The sequence below is a fragment of the Gorilla gorilla genome, chromosome 12 (genome assembly GCF_029281585.2).
Source record: "Gorilla gorilla gorilla isolate KB3781 chromosome 12, NHGRI_mGorGor1-v2.1_pri, whole genome shotgun sequence".
NCBI classification, from domain to species: Eukaryota; Metazoa; Chordata; class Mammalia; order Primates; family Hominidae; genus Gorilla; species Gorilla gorilla.
Genome location: NC_073236.2, coordinates 39,140,655 through 39,161,104, shown reverse-complemented (window position 1 = coordinate 39,161,104; position 20,450 = coordinate 39,140,655). Strand labels below are relative to the sequence as shown.

The following is a 20,450-nucleotide window of genomic DNA, read 5'->3' as shown; positions in this document are numbered from 1 at the left end:
CTTAAGAGCTCAACAGCTGCAAGGTCTGTTCCTATTAGCCTGCTGGACTTTGCTCAACAAGCCTGTAACCAATCCTGAGTACTGAACTCTGGCACAGTAAAAAACAAAAAAAACAAAAAAAACAAAAAAACCCTATTCTGCCTATTTCAGAAATTATCAATTACACATACACCACTGTGCTAGTTGAGGTAGGCTCATGAAAAGACCGAGGACACAATCCCAGCCCTTGCAAAGTTCACAACATTAAAAGAAGGCCCAAAACTTGGAAAGCAGTATTGCTGGTACAGCATGAATGTACAAACATAATACATACAAGCAACATGGACAACTGGAGGAGCACCCAAGTTTGCCCATAGTTACCCAAGACGGGTTTCACCAAAAAAATAGCTTTTGAATTAACATTTGAAGACTAACTTAGTGTTTGCTGGGACAAGAGCCAGGAGCAGGTCATTGGAGAAAGAAGTAAATGAATTTGCAAGACCTAACATGAAACTGCAAGGACACGTTTTTGGGAACTACAGTATTTGTTTTGCTGGAGCATAAAGGGTGGTGGTGGAGGCGTTCCTAAAACCCGTTCTCAGCCTGCATAGACCACGATAATTTAAGCCTGAGGCCCTTTGGGCCTTTTAAAATTCAGTTTCCTGATGGGAAAGGAGAGGAGATCCATCTTCATGGAAAACTTAACAGGTTGTGGGTCAAACTGCATTTTGGAGCACAGAGACAGCAACAAAGAGGAAATGGAGAGGGTTTAAGGCCCAACAAAAAACACATGGTGCAGGCCGGTCGCACAGCCTCACGCCTGTAATCCCAGCACTTTGGGAGGCTGTGGTCAGGAGTTCAAGACCAGCCTGGCCAACATGGCGAAACTCTGTTTCTACTAAAAATACAAAAATTAGCTGGGTGGTGCACGCCTGTAATCCCAGCTACTCCGGAGCTTGAGGCAGGAGAATCGCTTGAACCTGGGAGGCAGAAGTTGCAGTTAGCCAAGATCGCGCCACTGCACTCCAGCCTGGGCGACAGAGCAAGACTCCGTCAAAACAAAACAAAACAAAAAACACGTGATGCAGGCAGTAACAACCTACTTCCCACAGTTATAGACCCTTAACGCAGGAAGATGAGTCTATCAGAAATCAATGTTCTGAACTTCCTTTCTGAAAGCAGTAGGCTTTGTACTCAATAGTAATTTTATATGGATTCTCTATCACTGGGTATTGATGTCCAAACAATAAATCCTTTTCCCTTTTTTATTGACATGAAACGTAAGTGCTCATTTAGGTAGTCTGATGCCTAAATGAGCACTTACATTGTATGTCATCAGTAGTAGGCATCAGACTCCTTAAATGAGCACTTACGTTGTATGCTTATGCCTGATTATTTCAAAATTACAGATCATGCATAAAATACTATAACAAAAAGGGCTGTTGTAAATATACTTAAGCTGTAAGGAATCAATTAGCATCATAATATTAGTAGCAAAAGGCAGTTGGATAATGTGTGCGTAGCTTTGGATTTTTTTTTTTTTTTTTTTTTACAAAATGTATTTGGATTTTTTTTTTCCCTTAATTGACAGGGTTTCGCTTAGTCGCCCAGGCTGGAGTGGAGTGGTGATCTCGGCTCACTGCAGCCTCGACCCCCGGGGCTCAGGTGATCCTCCCACCTCGGCCTCCCAAGTGGGAACTCTAGTTGGGCGCCACCAGGCTTGGCTAATTAACTTTGAAACGACTTAGACAAGGCCTCTGCCATGTGCCTTGCACAATAAACTCTCCACAAACATCTGTTCAGCGATTTTACAGAACTGCGGTCCCACGCCTGCTTTCAGGGAAGCTTCCCGTTTCTCTGGAGTTACTTCCCTTCACTTTGGGGGTGCTAGACGTCCTATTGCGCAAACTTGGCCCCCGGCCACGGGTTCCGCCGTGGCGCAAGCTGTGGTACAGGCTGCGCGCCCCGCCTCGGCCCACAGGCGCCTGAGATCCCGGGACAGATCGCGGTCCGAGGCTCCGCGGAGCTTACGCCTGCGCACAACGCGGCCGGTCGGGCGGGGGCGGAGCCAGGGCCGATCACGCCCTTCGTCCACTCCGCCAGGTGCGCGTGCGCAGCGGCCCCGACCCCGCCTCAGTCTTCCTGGGCGGCGGTGGGTGTCCGCTTTTCTCTGCTCTTCGACTGCACCGCACTCGCGCGTGACCCTGACTCCCCTTAGTCAGCTCAGCGGTGCTGCCATGGCGTGGCGGCAGCGCGAAGCCGGCGTCGGGGCTTGCGGCGTGTTGGCTTTGGCGTTGCTCGCCCTGGCCCTGTGCGTGCCCGGGGCCCGGGGCCGGGCTCTCGAGTGGTTCTCGGCCGTGGTAAACATCGAGTACGTGGACCCGCAGACCAACCTGACGGTGTGGAGCGTCTCGGAGAGTGGCCGCTTCGGCGACAGCTCGCCCAAGGAGGGCGCGCATGGCCTGGTGGGCGTCCCGTGGGCGCCCGGCGGAGACCTCGAGGGCTGCGCGCCCGACACGCGCTTCTTCGTGCCCGAGCCCGGCGGCCGAGGGGCCGCGCCCTGGGTCGCCCTGGTGGCTCGCGGGGGCTGCACCTTCAAGGACAAGGTGCTGGTGGCGGCGCGGAGGAACGCCTCGGCCGTCGTCCTCTATAATGAGGAGCGCTACGGGAACATCACCTTGCCCATGTCTCACGCGGGTGAGCAGGCCGGGGCGCGAGGACGGGAGGGGGACTTCGCGGCAGCCGAGGCTGGGGTCTTCAGGGTTGGCCCTGAACCGCAGGCCGCGAAGCGGGCCTGGCACGACTCTCAGGCCTCTGGCTGTTGGAACTTTCAGGGAAGCCGTCGTTTGCTCGGTGCGGCTCCCCGAGCGCTGTTGGGAGGGAGGTAAGTCTGCAGACAAGATGTGATCTTCGCCTTTGATCGATGAGGTGAAGGGAGTACTAAAGAGGTTAAAATCCACAGAAGGAGGCTTGTGGTTCTAACAGGTGGGGAAATCTCATGATTCCTAATCATGGGCCTCTTTTCCATTCACCGCTTCCCAAAGTCGGAGGGGTGAGTAGGAATCCAAACTCTTCCCCCAGCGCGCCCCACGATCGGTTGTCCCTTCACCAACATAAAGTGATGGCTCGTTGGCACTCTGGTTTCTTCACTTTCTTGAATCATGTCTGAATATTCTAAACTGTGAGTCAGAAAACCTGCATCTGACTGAGTCAGTAAGCCTTGACCTGTGCTTTCTGACTTGCTAAATTTAGGGTTATAACACTGGCTGTACTGCCAGTCAGATTCACTGAGTCTTGAGTTACGATCAAAATTTTAAAATTACTGTATTCATTCAAGAAAAGACCTTGGGGCCGGGCACAGTGGCTCACGCCTGTAATCCCAGCACTTTGGGAGGCCGAGGTGGGAGGATCGTTTGAGGCCAGGAGTGTGAGACCAGCCTGGCCAACATAGACCCCATATCTGCAAAAATTTCTTAAAATCACGTGGGCGTGGTGGCGCCCGCCTGTAGTCCCAGGCACTCAGGAGCTGAGATGGGAGAATCACTTGAGCCCAGGAGATCGAGACTGTAGTGAGCTGTGATTGTGCCACTGCACTCCAGCCTGGGCGACAGAGCAAGACCTCAAGGAAAAAAGACAAAAAAGACCTTGCTATTTGCCAGGCAGCCCTTCCTACACATACCATTCCCTAGGGCAGCAGGTTGTATCTTCAGGCAGTAGTCATAGTTTAAGTCTTATTTTGCAAAATGTCCTTGAAACTAAGTTCCGGGTAAAATAACGACCAGTACACAGAGAGTGAACATACTCTGTTATGTAAGATAACATCACTTTATGCATCACACAACTAGTTGACTCATTCTCAGCTTAATGTGGTTAGTTTTGGTTTTTGTTTTCAGTTTCCACTGCTACTAAGTCAGACATTCTTTTTCCTATACTTCTGTTTTTTGCTCTGTTTTGGCTTCCTGAATACAAGTTCAGGTCCTAACAGTAAAGTGAGGACAGAAAAATAACCTTGGATTTGCCTATTTTGTGAAGTGATGGGAAAGGTAGTCAGTTGAGAGACTGTTGAGAAGAAGTAAGGACTGTTAGGACAACTCTTTCAAGAAGATTGAAGACTGAGGGAGATGCAGAGGAATGGGCAGAAACTGTGGGAGTATGGGATGGTGGGACAGAGTTGGTAGGGTGTGTTTGAAATTGTGTGGGAGTGATCTGCGAGAGTCTTCCGGAAGGCAAGAAGGCTGAGTCCAGAACACTGGAGGCTTGGTCACAGGCGGTCCAAGGACAGTTCCTCAGTCGCAGCGAAAGGAGGGCATGGGAATGAGAGCAGATGTCCATGTGGTGGCACTGGGCTAGGCACTACGTTCCGTGCGGTTATTCCAGTGATTACAAATCTATTGTCACGGTACCCAGGCTGCGTTTCCACAAGAATGTCATGAAAGGTCCTGTCAGATTTGACATAGCACTCCACATACATACTATCAACAGTGTTCCCTGCTTTAGTAGTTCTGTCAAAGAAAAGAGGTTAGTGTGCCATTGATTCTCTGATGCTGGGTTCTTATACACCCATCTTAATGTAGACTTTTTTTCAAATAGCAGGTTCATCAGCCTACAGTTTTCCAAATCTACTTACTGCATTTTTTGATAATAGCATTAAGAAACACCTTTTCGGGCTAATAGCACTTGTTGTAACCATGGGTCAGCAACCTTGCCTGCTTATGTTATTGACATGTAATTTATCCAGGGCCAGAAAAACAACCATGATGTTCATGAGAAATCCACTTCTTGGGAGCTTCTCTTCCCATTATCGGTGTCCATTCTAGCCTTTTTAGTGAGAGAATAATTCTGTTTGAGAGAAAAGACCAACGAAACAATTTAAAGATGTGTGAAGTGTCCAGTCTGCAGACACAGCCCACACAGCTCAGTGTTCTGCATAGAGTGACTCACTCTTCCCAACAGCCTTTAAGGAAGGTATTTGACCACGGAGTACATACAGATGAGGAAACTGGTGCTCAAGGACTTTAAAAGATTAGCCAGAGACGACACAGTAATCTAGTAATCTAGGGCCAGATAATTCTTTGTTCTCTCTCCCTCTCCCCCTCCTCTCCCTCTCCCTCCCTGTTCCTACCCCCCTCACCCCATGTATGTGTCTGTGTGTGTTGGGGCGGGGGTTGCCCTGTGCATTTAGGATATCTTAGCTGCATCCCTGGCCTCCACCCACTAAATTCCACTTCTGACAATCAAAGATGTCTCCAGATATTGCCAAATGTTTAGAGAGTAGGGGAGAGGCCGACAAAATTATCCAACATTTTGAAGCACTGATTAAAGGGAAATTAGTTTGGTAGCAGTGTGACACATGGATTAAACAGCAAAAGCTGGAAACAGAATCCACTTAGACTGTGGGGCTAGTCTAAGTAGAAATATAAGGGCCAGTACTATAGTCGTGACTGCAGAAATGACAAGACCCTTACAGAATGTGGCCACATTGGGTATAACTTTTTGAGAATGGAATTAATTCACAAGGTGACTGTGTACAGACAGCCTTGAAGACAGCTCAGACTTAGGTTTCTGTATTTAGTCAGAGTGTGACTAGAGCCAGGAAAGACCACTGATTCAGTGGTTCTTACTGTTCTGTGTAACACTGGTTTTCTGTGAAATAGGTAGAGGTGGCCTGCCTGTAAAATTGAATACTAGGCCGAGTGCGTTGGCTCATGCCTGTAATCCCCAGCACATCGGGAGGCTGAGGCTGGTGGATCATGAGGTCAAGAAATCGAGACCAGCCTGGCCAACATGGTGAAACCCTGTCTCTACTAAAAATGCAAAAATTAGCCGGGCGTGGTGGTGTGTGCCTGTAGTCCTAGTTACTCAGGAGGCTGAGGCAGGAGAATCGCTTGAACCTGGGAGGCAGAGGTTGCAGTAAGCCGAGATTGTGCCACTGTACTCTAGCCTGGGTGACAGAGTGAGACCCTGTCTCAAAAAAAAAAAAGTACTAGTAGTCTCTTCCCAAGCCTCAGGAGAATTTCTCCAGTTTTTCTGAAACCTATTGCTCGTCTCTACTAGAATCCAGTACAAGATGCTTTTGGGATTTAAATCAGTATTTTATTGTGGCTCTAAAAAAAATGTGACTGGAATTTTTTTGTCCGAACAACTGTAAGGACTGTTGCTGTTGCCCAAAGTCAATTCTGTTTACTTTAGCAGACATATATTCAGCAGCCACTTTGGGTTCAGTATTATGCCTCCTGAGGGGTAGAAATGCCTAGGACACAGGCCTGCCCATGAAAGGTGTAGGCCTTGAGAGGTCTAGTAGGAGTGATACACAGAACTTTCCAGACAATATGGTTTGGACCTCATATAATTCCAGTATGCACAGGTGCTTAGGAAGCATAAAGGAAAGGGTTTTTTTTGTTTTTGTTTTTGTTTTGTTTTGTTTTGTTTTTGAGGCAAGGTCTTGCTCTGTCACCCAGGCTGGAGTGCAGTGGCATGATCTTGGCTCATTGTAACCTCTGCATCCTGGACTCAAGTGATTCTCTCACCTCAGCCTCCCAGGTAGCTGGGACTACAAGCGCACGCCACCATGTCTGGCTAATTTTTGTATTTTTTGTAAAGATGGGGTTTTGCCATGTTGGTCAGGCTGTTCTCAAACTCCTCAGCTCAAGTGATCTGCCTGTCTTGGCCTCCCACAGTGCTGGGAGTGTAAGCCACCACACCTGGCTAAGGAAAGGGATTTAATGCAGGTATTGCAAAGGTATCAAAGTAAGCTTGACCAAGGTAGGTGGAAATTAGTAAACATCAAAGCACTACAACAAAAGCTTTTACAGGATATTGGCCTTAAATTAACATACATATGTTTGTTAACAAATAGGCTGATCCTTTAACTGAAATCTTAGCGTGGTCTTTTAAGAATGGCACTTTCATTTTTTAACAGTTATTTACTGAGTGCCAAGTACTGGCAAGGCTTGGAGCTATATTTGGGAATCTGCCAGAGTTGGGTGGCAGGGGAGGTTACAAAGAGGTATAAGAAATCCCTCCTATTGATTAGAGGTATAAGAATAAAATTAAAAAAGAAATCCCTGACCTCTAGAGAGTTCACATGTTGAGAGGGGTGTGCAGTTTGTATTTGCAGAGCAAGTTAAATAGTCTTTTATGAATGGATAATAAATTATTGATGCTCTGTAATGCTACACTCTCACAAATGATCGAAAAGTTTAGATTTGAATTTAAAATGTATTTTGGGGTCGGGCGCAGTAGCTCACACCTGTAATCCCAGCACTTTGGTAGGCTGAGGCGGGTGGATCACCTGAGGTCAGGAGTTCGAGACTGGCCTGGCCAACATGGCAAAAACTCCGTCTCTACTAAAAATACAAAAAAAAAAAAAATTAGCCAGGGTCGAGGCAAGTGTCTGTAGTCTCAGCTACTTGGGAGGCTGAGACATGAGACTAGTTTGAACCTGGGAGGCAGAGGTTGCAGTGAGCCGAGATTGTACCACTGCACTACCGCTCTGGGTGACAGAGCAAGACTCTGTCTCAAAAATAAAATAAAATGTATTTTGGTGCTATAGGAAGACAAATGGCACCTCATAGCCTCACAGAGGGTGGGATTAGCTAGGACACTTCCCAGAAAGGTTGAGGTTTTTTTGGTTGGTTTTGGGGTTTTGTTTTTGTTTTTTTTTTTTTTTAGAGACAAGTGTCTCAGTCTGTTGCCCAGGCTGGAGTGCAGTGGCACCATCATAGCTCACTGTAGCTTTGCCCTTTAGGGATCAAGCAATCCTCCAACCTTAGCCTTCTGCGTAGCTGGGACTACAGGTGCATGCTGCCACACCTGGCTAATTTTTTAAATGTTTTGTAGAGATGGGGTCTCCGTGTGTTGCCCGGCTGCTTCCGAATTCCTGGACTCAAGCTGTCCTTCTGCCCCAGCCTCCCAGAATGCTGGGATTGCAGGTGTGAGCCACCACACCTGGCTGAGGTTGAGTTTTGAAGGACAAGTTAAAGTCGATGGGGAAGGTGTGTTGTGTGCGGTAGAGGTGAGTGGGCTATAGGACATTCTGAGTGGCAGAAGGTCTGAGATAAAGCATTGCATTTGGGAAAATTGCAAAAGAGTTCTTAACATTGTCAAGTTACATTAACATTGAATATAGTATTATATTCAAAAATAACAAAATATTTTTGAGCAAGACAAATTGTCCAAAACATAATATTGCACTTATGTTGGGGTCCTCCTAACTCACTCTAACCAACCATAAAAACGTTTGTTTTGCATAATGGCTTCAGATTTTCATGATATTTACATACATATTGATGAATTCACCAAATTCACCTGCTAGGGAATCTCTTTATTGGGAATTCTCCTTATTGGGTCATTTTAACTATAGCACTAAAAGATGAGCCAGTTTTTCAGATTGATTAATTCACGTAGAAGCCTTTTTATGGGCCGTCACTGCTTCATGCTAGGGCTACAAAAACTAATAAATAAGAACAGGTAATACTTGTCTAGTGAGGGAGACCTATAAGTAAATTATAGTAGGTGTGCAAAAAGAGGTATCTAAGAGGCAGATGGTGCTGAAAAGCCTTAAGTTGAGCTTACGCTGAACCTTAAAGATTTGACCAGAAATTCTCCAGGGAGGAGGGAAAAAAGTAGAGTGTTGCAGTTAGTTATTGGGGAACAGAAAACCTGGAAGTTTATAGTATTCTCTTTCTGGAACTTTAAAATGATTTCTTGCTGCCTAAATTAGTTTTCTAGAACAGAAATCTAATCCACTACTTTAAATATTTCAGTAACTGCCATCTCCTTCAAGAGAATGTTTAAATCTACTTTAAATAGTTGTCTTGAGAGGAGAAATAGTACACTAGACTCATGTCATCCAGAAGAATTTTAAAGCTGTTGACCAAGTCAGAACTTTTTTCCTTTTATTATTATTTTGACAAGGTGATAAGAGGAACACAGAAATTTGAAAAAACAAAACAAAACAAAAAAACAGAAGTAAACACTTTCTGGCACAGAAGAATGTTAAATTATGTTACGGGTAATTTGGTTTGTTAAAAATACTGTCTTTGAGGTGGGACGTTGTGATGCATACCTGTAATCCTAGCACTTTGGGAGGATGAGGCAGGCGGATTGCTTGAGACTAGCCTGGGCAACATGGTGAAACCCCGTCTCTACAAAAAATATAAAAATTAGCTGGGTGTGGTGGCACAGTCCCAGCTATTAGAGAGGCTGAGATGGGAGGTTCGCCTAAGCCTGGGAGGTCAAGGCTGCAGTGAGCTATAATCGTGCAGCTGTACTCCAGCCTGGGCAACAGAGTGAGACCCTGTCTCAAAAAAAAAAAAAAAAATCTATATTTGTTATTTAGTATTGTTCAGCAAGTAGATTTATGATTATGTGCAAAGATATTGTGCTAAATGTAAAACAAAAATAAAACAGAAATTGCCTTCAGGAAATTTTCCTGTCTTAATGCCAAGGTATATAGGTTCTTTTGGGGAAGAGGGATTGTGCAAGGTGACATTTTTTAGTCAAGCAATATTGGTAACAACGTTAAGGCCTAAGGAAGGAAGAGATAACCTCTAAGGGCTTTTTCTCTGTCATCCCAAGTCTTTTGAGTTTCTGTGACGAAATCCAGTCATTTAGTTTGGAAATAAGCTGTGATTTGGTCTCATGTGCCAATTAAGGAAGGGTGGTGCACAATAACTTGAGCAGCTTAGCTCATTAGCGTTGGCCAGAGAGGCGGCGATGCATCGGAGGCAAGAGTAGGGCCCACAAGGTGCCCGTGCCTGGCACCTCTTGCGGTTGTGCACATACTGACCCCTGAACTAGCATGTTTTTACCCAACTGCCCTGCCTCCAGTTCATCCCCTGAAATGTTCTGGAAAAGCAAATCTCAGGGTATAAAGAGTCGTCGTTCTGGGTTTTGTTAACTTAAAATAATTCCCAGAAGCAATCTTGCTGCTATGATTATAATATAGCAAACTGTTTAGCCCTCATGCTAGGCAGGTTTTTTTGGTTTGCTTTAATAGAGACAGGGTTTTGCCATATTGCCCAGGCTGGTGTCAAACTCCCTAGGGTCAAGCGATCCACCTGCTTTGGCCTCCCAAAGTGCTGGTATTACAGGCATGACCCACTGCACCCAGCTAATGCTAGGAAGTTTTAAAAAAATAATAATTTCTTTTAACTCAGCAAGCTAAGATGAATTTCCTAGGTGAGAAATTTCAGATTGATATTGCAAGTGTTTTCTGCGCAGGGTGTCCTGATACTTGTTGCGGCAGTATCACTTCCCCCACCCCCAGCCTTGAGATTGTAGGTGTTAAAGAACCTTTTAAATCTCAGTTAATCTTCTGTCTCCCACTCATCTGTTCATTTATTCAACAAGGTACCTTTACATGTATCTTAGTCACCAGCCAAACTGGGCTGGTCACCATCCCAAATATATTTTGTTGTGATCTACAGTCTAGAAACCCTCTTCCTTTGCTTTGTAAACTTTTTTGTCTCCTTTGAGATGTGGCTCCAGTGTGCCTGGGGAGATTTCCCTCCACCCCAAGCAAAATTGTCTCCTTACTTCTGTAGCTCTTTGTTACTCTGCCTTCTTATTGAAAAAGTGTTAGTCCAAAATAGAGTCATTCTCATTCCCATTTTGTAGCTGCAGAAGCATTCTCAGTGACCATGGATTTGTCCAACCTCCCAGGCAGTGGATAACAGTGATTTTTGCACCTAGGTCTGTCTGGCTGTGAAGCCTGTGATCCTATGAATGGGGGTGGGGAAGGGACGCTACCTCGGAGCTGGGTCTTCAGACTTTAGAATTGGCTTTTTCAGGTGGTGTGTGACATTGAGCAACTCCCTAGGATTTCTGAACACTCAGCTGTAGAATGATAGTGTGGCCTTTTCCTGCTTCAACTGAGACATAAATGTGAACGTGTTCTTCCCCATTTACCACACAAAGAACGTGGTATCAGTACCAGAAACTGATTCAACTGTCATCATAGCATAGTTTAGTTTTCTGTGTAAAAGCTTTTAACTGAGATGGGAACATGAGAGTTCGTTGTACTATTCTTTCTACTTTGTATGTGCTTGAAATTTTCCACAAAAGCAAGTTTACAAAAAAGACTTTTAGCTTGCAAAGTGCCATATAGTTATATCAGATATAACCATCATAATTCTTTCTATATACATCCTTCTTAACTACTAGATGTTTAGAAAATGCCTTCCTCCTTTGTTGTGTCCCCTTGTGATGACATGGTTGGTTGTGTGAGTGCCTCGGAAATACAGTTCTTGCCAAGGGACCCTTTTAGACAGGCAGGTCATCAGATGATAGGATCAGCTTCCACACAGGGGCTACCTTAGAAGGGTGCCCTTCTGGTATTTCAGTAACTGAATCCCAAAGCTTGAGATCCACAGTGGATTTGCTGCAGATGAAATTTCTCTCCACAATAAAATAGTGTTAGAGTGTGGTTTTAGTGTAATGTCAGGGAACGTTCTTTATATACCCTTTCACATTATTTTTTGTTTGGTTTTGAGACAGAGTCTCGCCCTGTCGCCCAGACTGGAGTGCAGTGGCGAGATTTTGGCTCACTGCAACCTCCAACTCTGGGTTCGAGCAATTCTTCTGCCTCAGCCTCCAGAGTAGCCGGGATTACAGGCATGAGCTACCATGCCCAGCTAATTTTTTGCATGTGTAATATTAGTAGAGACGGGGTTTCACCATGTTGGCCAGGCTGGTCTCGAATTCCTAACCTCAAGTGATCTACATACCTTGGCCTCACAAAGTGCTGGGATTATAGGCGTGAGCCACCATGCCTAAAAGTTATTTTTTGAATAGCTAATATGTGCACATGGTACAGAATTCTTACTGTGCAAATAAGACCCCCCACCCTGTCCTGCATCCCGAAGCGCCTCTCCCCAGAAACAGTCATGGTCTCCAGTCTCTGGGGTAACCTTCCAGAGGGTAGTATGTGTTGATGGGAGCATGTAGGTCTTTGGGTTTCCGTTGTTTTTTGTTTTTTGGGTTTTTTTGTTTGTTTGTTTGTTTTTAAGGACTGCATGCTGTCCACACAGTTTACATGTTGTGTGTTTTCTATCTTGAGTACTGTCAGTACTTACAGAGCTGCTACTTCAGCCTTCATACACATACTGTAATTTATATAGCTTTTTTCCTTTCGATGGACGTTTAGATTGTGATAGCAAAAACTTAGGAAAGAACATTGGCAATAAATCTTTTTTATTTATTTAATTTTATCATTATTATTTTTGAGACAGTGTCTTGCTCTGTTGCCCAGGCTGGAGTGCAGTAGCGTGATCTCAGCTCACTGCAACCTCTGCCTCCTAGGCTCAGGTGATCCTCCTGCCTCAGCCTCCCTAGTAGCTGGGACTACAGACATGCACCACCCCACCCAGCTAATTTTTGTATTTCTTTTAAGTAGAGACAGGGTTTTGCCATGATGGCCAAGCTGGTCTCAAACTCCTGATCCATCCGCCTTGGCCCCCTAAAGTGTTGGGATTACAGGTGTGAGCCACCGTGCCTGACCAACAGTAAATCTTTATAGATACCTCATTGGTTACATCTGTGCAATTAAGTTCCTGGGCACAGAATTGCTGGGCCAAAGAGATATGGACTTTTAGAATTTTTTGAATGCCATTGCCTTTCGTAGAAGAGTGTAGTAATTTATTCACCCCCTTGTCCAGCCGTGTGCGAGAGTGCTCATTCGTGCCTATTTTTGCCAGTATAGTGTATCAGACTTTTTGATCTTTGCCAATCTTACAGGAAATGTTTTCATTTGTTACCAAGGAAGACTTTTCATGTGTTTAAAATCCCTTTTGCAGGGAGAGAGTGACTGCCAGTGGACACAGGGTTTCTTTTTAGGGTAATGAAAACATTATGGAATTAGATAGTGATGATGGTTGTACAACCTTATGAATCTACTAAAAGCCACTGACTTGTACACTTAAAAAGGGTGAATTTTGTGGTATGTGGATGATATCTCAATAAAGCTGCTATTTAAAATATCCATTTGGTCAGGCATAGAGTGGCTCATGCCAGAATCCCAACACTGTGAGAGGTCGAGATGGGAGAACTGCTTGAGGCCAGGAGTTCAAGGCTAGCCTGGGCAACATAGTGAGACCCCATCTCTAAAAAAAAAAAATGAAAAAAATTAGCCAGGTGTAGTGGTGTGTGCCTGTGGTCCCAGCTGCTCAGGAAGCTGAGGCAGGAGGATCACTTGAGCCCAGGAGTTTGAGGCTTCATTGAGCTAGGATCCCACCACTGTACTCCATCCTGGGTGACAGAGCGAGACCCCATCTCTTTAAAAATAAAAACAAAACAAAAAACCGTTTTTATTTTCTTTTCTGCAAATCAACTTCATTTTCTTTGTTTTTCTATTACTCTTATAGGAAATTAGTTTTTTGTCTTTGTTATGTTACATCTATTTTTTCCAAGTTGACCATTTGCCCTTTTTGTGTTTTGTTTGAGATGGAGTCTTGCTCTTGTCGCCCAGGCTGGAGTGCAGTGGCGCAATCTTGGCTCACCGCAGCCTCTGCCTCCTGGGTTCAAGCGATTCTCCTATCTCTGTCTCCTGAGTAGCTACGATTACAGACGCCCACCACCACACCTAGCTAATTTTTGTAATTTCAGTAGAGACGGGGTTTCGCCATTTTGGCCAGGCTGGTCTCAAACTCCTGACCTCAGGTGATCCGCCCGCCTCAGCCTCCCAAAGTGCTGGGATTACAGGCGTGAGGCACCGTGCCCGGCCAACCATTTACTCTTTTGAACTTGGTTTTGCTTTTACTCACGGTGAAAATTTTCATTTTTATGTAATTAAAAAAAAATTTTTTTTAAGAACCTCTGAGGTAGTTTTTATACTTGGAGAAGTTTTTCTTCAATATGTGTTTTTTAATTCCCATGTTTCTTCTAGCCATTGGATGTTTCCTCTTTTTTTATATATACACTTAAGTCTTTAATTTAGTTGGAATTTATTTTGGCGTAAGTTGTGAGAAATGGATGCAGCTTCCCCCGACCCGCCGCACTGATGATACCCAGTTGCCCCACGTGATTTTTTAAATAATTCATTTTGCCTCATGCATTTGGAATTCTGCTTTTATGCACTAAATTCTTTCATGTATTTGGGTCTGTTTCTGGACTTTTATTCTGTCTCATTCTGTGGGTGTCTCCATATGCTACAGCCACAGTGTTTTAATTACTTTAACTCTAAAGACCAGTCCAGGTTTCACTGTTTAAAACATTGTTCTGATCGTCTTATTTTCCTTCTAAGTGAACTTAGAAGCAATATTTTTAGTTCTTTTTTAATCTTATTGATATTTTATGATTATTGCATTAATTTGTAGCTAAATACATGTAAAATTTTTTATTTTAGCCCTTCTTTTCTATGTCTCTTAATTTTTCTCTCGTGTCTGCTTATGCCTTCAGAGCAATGCTAAATAATAGTGATCATAGTAGAAATTCTCATATTGTCTCCCTGATTTTAATGAACATGCTTTAGGTATTATGTATTAGTACTCATAAGTGGAATTGGTCTGTATAGTTTTTTGTTTGTTTTTCGTTGAGATACAGTCACACTTCGTCGCCCAAGCTGGAATGCAGTAGCGTGATCTCAGCTCCCTGCAGCCTTGACCATCTGGGCTCAAGCAATTCTTCTGCCTCAGCCTCCCAACTCATTTTTTCTTTAAATTATTTGTAGAGACAAGGTCTCGCTTACACAGGCTGGTCTCCAACTCCTGTCTTCAACCTATCCTCCCATCTCAGTGTCTCAAAGTGCTGGGATTACAGGTGTGAACTACCACACCTGGCTTGTATGGTTCTTTTGTTGGTTGTTTATTACCATGTTTGGTTTTATTATCTTAGAAGTAATTTTTAAACTTTTTTTTTTTAATCTGCTGTGGAGCAACTTAAATGTTGTTGGTGTTACTTGTGCCTTAAAGGTTTGGTGGTAGATTTCACCTGTGAAACTGAACAGTGCTCTAGCTTTTGGGGGAATAGTTCTTTTTTTTTTTTTTTTGAGATGGGGTCTCGCACTGTCGCCCGGGCTGGAGTGCAGTGGCGCAATCTCAGCTCACTGCAACCTCCGCTTCCCAGGTTCATGCGATTCTCCTGCCGCAGCCTCCCAAGTAGCTGGGATTACAGGCGCACACCACCACACCCGGCTAATTTTTTGTATTTTTAGTAAAGGCGGGGTTTCACTATGTTGGCCAGACTGTTCTCAAACTCCTCACCTAGTGATCCGCCCGCCTAGGCCTCCCAAAGTGCTATTACAGGCAGCCACCGTGCCCGGCCAGGGGAATAGTTCTTAGTGATTTATTCTATTACTTCTAATGTAATCAGTTTCTTTTGGAACCAGTTTGTTCTCTGTATCTTATTTTATGTTCTTCACATTGATTTCTTTGTTCTTTCCTACAGGAACAGGAAATATAGTGGTCATTATGATTAGCTATCCAAAAGGAAGAGAAATTTTGGAGCTGGTGCAAAAAGGAATTCCAGTAACGATGACCATAGGGGTTGGCACCCGGCATGTACAGGAGTTCATCAGCGGTCAGTCTGTGGTGTTTGTGGCCATTGCCTTCATCACCATGATGATTATCTCGTTAGCCTGGCTAATATTTTACTATATACAGCGTTTCCTATATACTGGCTCTCAGATTGGAAGTCAGGTAATGATGGATAACTCTGAATTTTGCTTTTTAAAAGATAATTCATAAATATGCCGCATATATATTCCTAGAAGTTACATTTGACCATAATCTTGATTTTCGCTTATATTATTTAAGTATTCAACATGACTTTTTGGAAGTAACTTTTTAATTGGACTATGTTAAATTTTTTGTTTTGTGGGAAATTAGATACCTTTAAGTCTGGGTTACCTTTTGCACATTTGTTTCCTGCAGGAACCCTCTTAGTCCCTTGCCAGACCCAAAGGAGTGGTGAAAAGGCCTGAGTTAAGGGTGGACCTGTCCCTAGGTAGCCCTCATTCTCTGACGAGGCCTAAAGGTGAGGAGCAGAGAGGAACGGGGGGCCTCTCTGTCTCCATCATGGAGCCGTGGTAAAGCCATTTATCTCTCTCAGTGACAGCAAAGAGAAGGGCCGTCAGAGAGCCAGTGGCTTTCCAAGGCAGGCCTTTTGAACGTCCACTTATTTCTGTCATTGTGGAAAGTTGACTGTTCTGTCCTGAGGACTAGGAAGAGGCCTTTACCGTTTAGGTACTTGAATAGATGAGCATATGGTACCCGTATCCTCAGCTTCTTACTTTCTTGACAATATTTAAGCATAAGAAGTGGTTGCTTCTTCAGACAAGAAATTAAAATCAGTACTCTTGGTGAAACACCTCTTAAAGTTACATATGGCTGTTCTGCATATTAAGATTTGAATGGCTTTTGTTGTTAGGGGGCTTTTTTATGAAGTTGGTGCAAAAGTAATCACAGTTTTGCCATTAAAAGTTATTTTCAGTGTAGTCATTTGACTTTGCCTTTCAAATGAAATGTTTTCTGTATGCTTATGTGTATTATATTTGTGACTTTTAAGAAAAATAGTGATTTAATTTAAATTTTTCAATAACCGTAATTAATATTTTCCTACCCAAGAGCCATAGAAAAGAAACTAAGAAAGTTATTGGCCAGCTTCTACTTCATACTGTAAAGCATGGAGAAAAGGTAATATTTTCATGGTTTTTCTTTTGTTTTGTGGTTTAGAGTAGAGAATATGCTGTACGTGTTTATTTTAAAGAAGGATTGGCAGAAATATTTTGCCATTGAGAAGGGCCTTCTAGACCTGCATTAATATGGTAGCCACTAGTCACATATAGCAATTTGCATTTAAATGAATTTAATTTAAAATTGAGCCCCTCACTGGTGACACTTCAAGCACTTTGGGAGCCACAGTGGCTGGTTGCTGCCCTCCTGGACAGCTCTTACATTCCCAGCAGTGACGAAAGTGGTACTGGTTAGAACCAGATAACTATAAAGACATACAGTCTTCACAGACCCTTGATAGCTTCAGTTCATTTCGGTTAAATCTGAGACTATGTGTCCACTCCCTTGGAGTCCTTTAGTTACAGGGAGAAAATGTTGGCATTTGTGGAGAAGGAGAGAAAAGATGTTATTAAAACTACTTTTGGAAAAAGAAACATTTTGACATGGCTAATCTGACACTTAAAAGTTCAAAATCATACCAGAATTTTAAAGCATTTTTGAAATAGGACAAATCCTGAATCTAGAAGCTCAGATTCTTGGAGGATAGATGCCTTAAAAGGAAAACTGTTGCTAATGCATAGGATTTATTCTTTTCATAGTTCTTCTGGTGCGCTCTGAAATGTTGATAATTATGTTGACTTGCAGCTATGACTTGGTTCAGCTGTTTTGATTTTCATGTTATCTCACTAAGTTACCAAAAATCTGTTCCACCCTCCAATCTCTACTCCCCTTCAGAAAGAAAGAGTACATGCACTTATGGTGTATATCTCTTTCTTTGACCTTAAAGGAGTAAAGCAAAAATAACACATTAGCTTACAGACCTTTGATTTTTTTTTTTTAATTTGGAATTGATACTAATGAGACTTTGAGAATTGTATTGGTGGCTACCATTCCTTTGCTGATTGCTTTCGTACTACAGTTCAATTTTGATAGTTTGTGCAAGGTATGATTTTCTTTCCATACAAATGTGTTGAACAGAAAAAGTAAAAAAAAAAAAAAAAAATCACATCTCATGGCTTAAGATTAGTGTCTGATTTGCAGATCACTCAGAAGGTCCTTGGGGATAGAGTTTCCAGTTAATCCCTGTGACAAACTCTGCACACATTCAGCATAGTCAGTTACTTGACAAACGTGGTTTATGTTCCTCTTGGAACATGTCTTCTTACCCTCCTTAGCAGGAAATTGCAGTTCTTTTTTTTTCTTCATTTGAGATGGAGTCTCGCTCTGTCACCCAGGCTGGAGTGCAGTGGCGCAATCTCGGCTCACTGCAAGCTCCGCCTCCCGGGTTCATGCCATTCTCCTGCCTCAGTCTCCTGAGTAGCTGGAACTACAGGCGCCCGCCACCACGCCCAGCTAATTTTTTGTATTTTTAGTAGAGACGGAGTTTCACCGTGTTAGCCAGGATGGTCTCGATCTCCTGACCTCGTGATCCACCTGCCTCGGCCTCCCAAAGTTCTGGGATTACAGGCGTGAGCCACCACACCCGGCCGGAAATTGCAGTTCTTAAGTATGAGAAGACATAGATGTATATGTTTAATTTACTGAATCAAATCTCTGAGAACACAAGTAAATTGGTATTATCCTCTTCCCATACAGAACACTTTTGAAAATATGCTTCCAGGGCCTGTTTCTTGAAAGTTGTCAAAATAATGGTTGAAAAAAAGAGGATCCCTTGCAAAAAAGCCTTATGGTATATATATATTTTTAAGAAGATTTCTAAATGATCCATGAGGTATATACAGATGGCCCACACCTTCCAATGGTTTAACTTAACAATTTTTCAACTTTAAACAGTGTGAAAGCAATATGCATTCAGTAAAAACAATACTTCAAGTGTTGTTTTTCACTTTCAGTATGGTATGCAGTAAATTATATGAGATAGTCAATACTTTATTATAAAATAGGCTTCGTGTTAGATGATTCTGCCCAAGTGTAGGCTAATGTAAGTGTTCTGAGCATGTTTATGGTAGGCCAGGCTAAGCCATGATGTTCAGTAGGTTAGGTACATTAAATGCATTTTAAACTTAATGTTATTTTCAACTTACAATGGATTCAGTGAGGTGTGACCCCATGGTAAGCTGAAGAGCAGCTGTACATGGATTTTCTTGCATTTTACATTTTAAACTGTACAAAAAAATGTGTTTTCTTCAGTCTACATTGTATTCCATTCTAGAGAGACTAGTGTTGTCTAATTTTTATTTTCTTGTAGATTCATTCACAGTAATGTATAAACTTGCAAACCATTATTAGAGACTTTAAAGATTAATCATCCTTGCCCTGCATATGATAAATGATACTATTTACTTTCATTGAAGCATATAATTTTAAATGTTGTTAAAAGTTCATTTTAATACAGTCTTTGATAACAATATCTACATATAAAATCAAATGTGGTCTGGCAGGGTGGCTCGCACCTGTAATCCCAGCACTTTGGGAGACTGAGGCAGGAGGATCTCTTGAGTCCAGGAGTTCAAAACCAGCCTGGGCAACGTGGCGAAACCCTGTCTCTTAAAAAAAAAAAATGGGCTGGGCGTGGTGGGTCATGCCTGTAATCCCAGCACTTTGGGAGGCCGAGGCGGGTGGATCACGAGGTCAGGAGTTCGAGACCAGCTTGGCCAACATGGTGAAACCCCATCTGTACTAAAAATACAAAAATTAGCTGGGCATGGTGGCGCAAGCCTGTAGTCCTGGCAACTCGGGAGGCTGAGGCAGGAGATTTGCTTGAACCCAGGAGGCGGAGGTTGCAGTGAGCCAAGATCGCGCCACTGCCCTCCAGCCTGGCGACAGAGCGAGACTCCGTCTCAAAAAAAATTAATTAATTAATAATAAAATAAAATGTTTACTGCTTCCATATTGACAGGTGGTGCACATGGCTAAATATATTTTTAAATACAGTAATTACATAAGAACAGTGTAACTGTGTTCCATAAAATGAACTGGCTAAATTTGCAGCCACATGCTGATACTGATTGGTAGTCCCTGAGTCCCTACCCCAGCACCCTGGGAAAGAGAATCCTGTTGGCCTGTCTTGTGTCAGATGGCCACTGTGGCCCTGGCTGCCTTGGTTGATGGGTGAGACCAGGTGTGTAGATCCAGGGGTTAGCCAGAGAAGTAGGGAGGGCTGATTACCACCAAAGAGGTCCATGACCCATAGATTCTTAGAAGTGGAAATTTTGTCACAAGACTACTTTCTCCCCAGCAGTTTTTGTTTCTTTGTACCTTTATTAAGTAGTTAGATGAAAAATGGTAACTTACTCTAATTGGTCATTCTTTTTAATCACTAGTGAGGTAACTATTTTCAAATATTTAGCCATTTACATTTTTCTCATTTGTGAGTTGTAATTCCATTCTTTAGCAAATGTAAATATGTTACTTTATATGATTCCAGAAAGCTAGTAGCTTATTTATATTTATTCTCTTTTTATTATAAGTTTTATGTTTGAAAAATAATTTATTTTATAATATAGCAGACATTTGCGTTTCTACAGCACTTAAAACATGAATACTTTTTAACAACCCGTGAACACTTGCTTAGTATTTAGACATTTTAAACTGTACAAAAATGTTTTCTTCAGTCTACATCATATTCCATTCTAGAGAGACTAGTGTTGTCTAATTTTTATTTTCTTGTAGACTCATTCACAGTAATGGATAAACTTGCAAACCATTATTAGAGACTTTAAAAATTATTTCATCATTCTTGCCCTGCGTATGATAAATGATAGTATTTACTTTCATTGAAACATATAATTTTAAATGTTGTTGAGAGTTCCTTTTTTTGTTTTGTTTTTTGAGACGGAG

The 20,450-nt window shown here is 42.9% G+C and overlaps 1 protein-coding gene across 9 annotated transcripts in view; it reads left to right on the top strand.

Moving 5' to 3' along the window:
* Nucleotides 1-1,580: 1,580 nt before the first annotated feature.
* Nucleotides 1,581-20,450, top strand: part of RNF149 (ring finger protein 149) — a 47,571-nt gene continuing 28,701 nt past the window's right edge. For 8 of the 9 annotated variants that reach the window (XR_010129874.1, XR_004069370.3, XR_008677067.2 and 5 more), the window contains exons 1-3: nt 2,086-2,676; nt 15,364-15,614; nt 16,542-16,610. Coding sequence is in view for 3 of the 9 variants with exons in the window: in XM_031007964.3 (XP_030863824.1) it covers nt 2,217-2,676; nt 15,364-15,614; nt 16,542-16,610 (780 nt within the window). In the remaining 6 variants the exon portion in view is untranslated. Of the gene's footprint in view, nt 2,677-15,363; nt 15,615-16,541; nt 16,611-20,450 lie in introns of all 9 variants that reach the window. The other variant, XM_004031528.4, reaches the window with a different exon arrangement.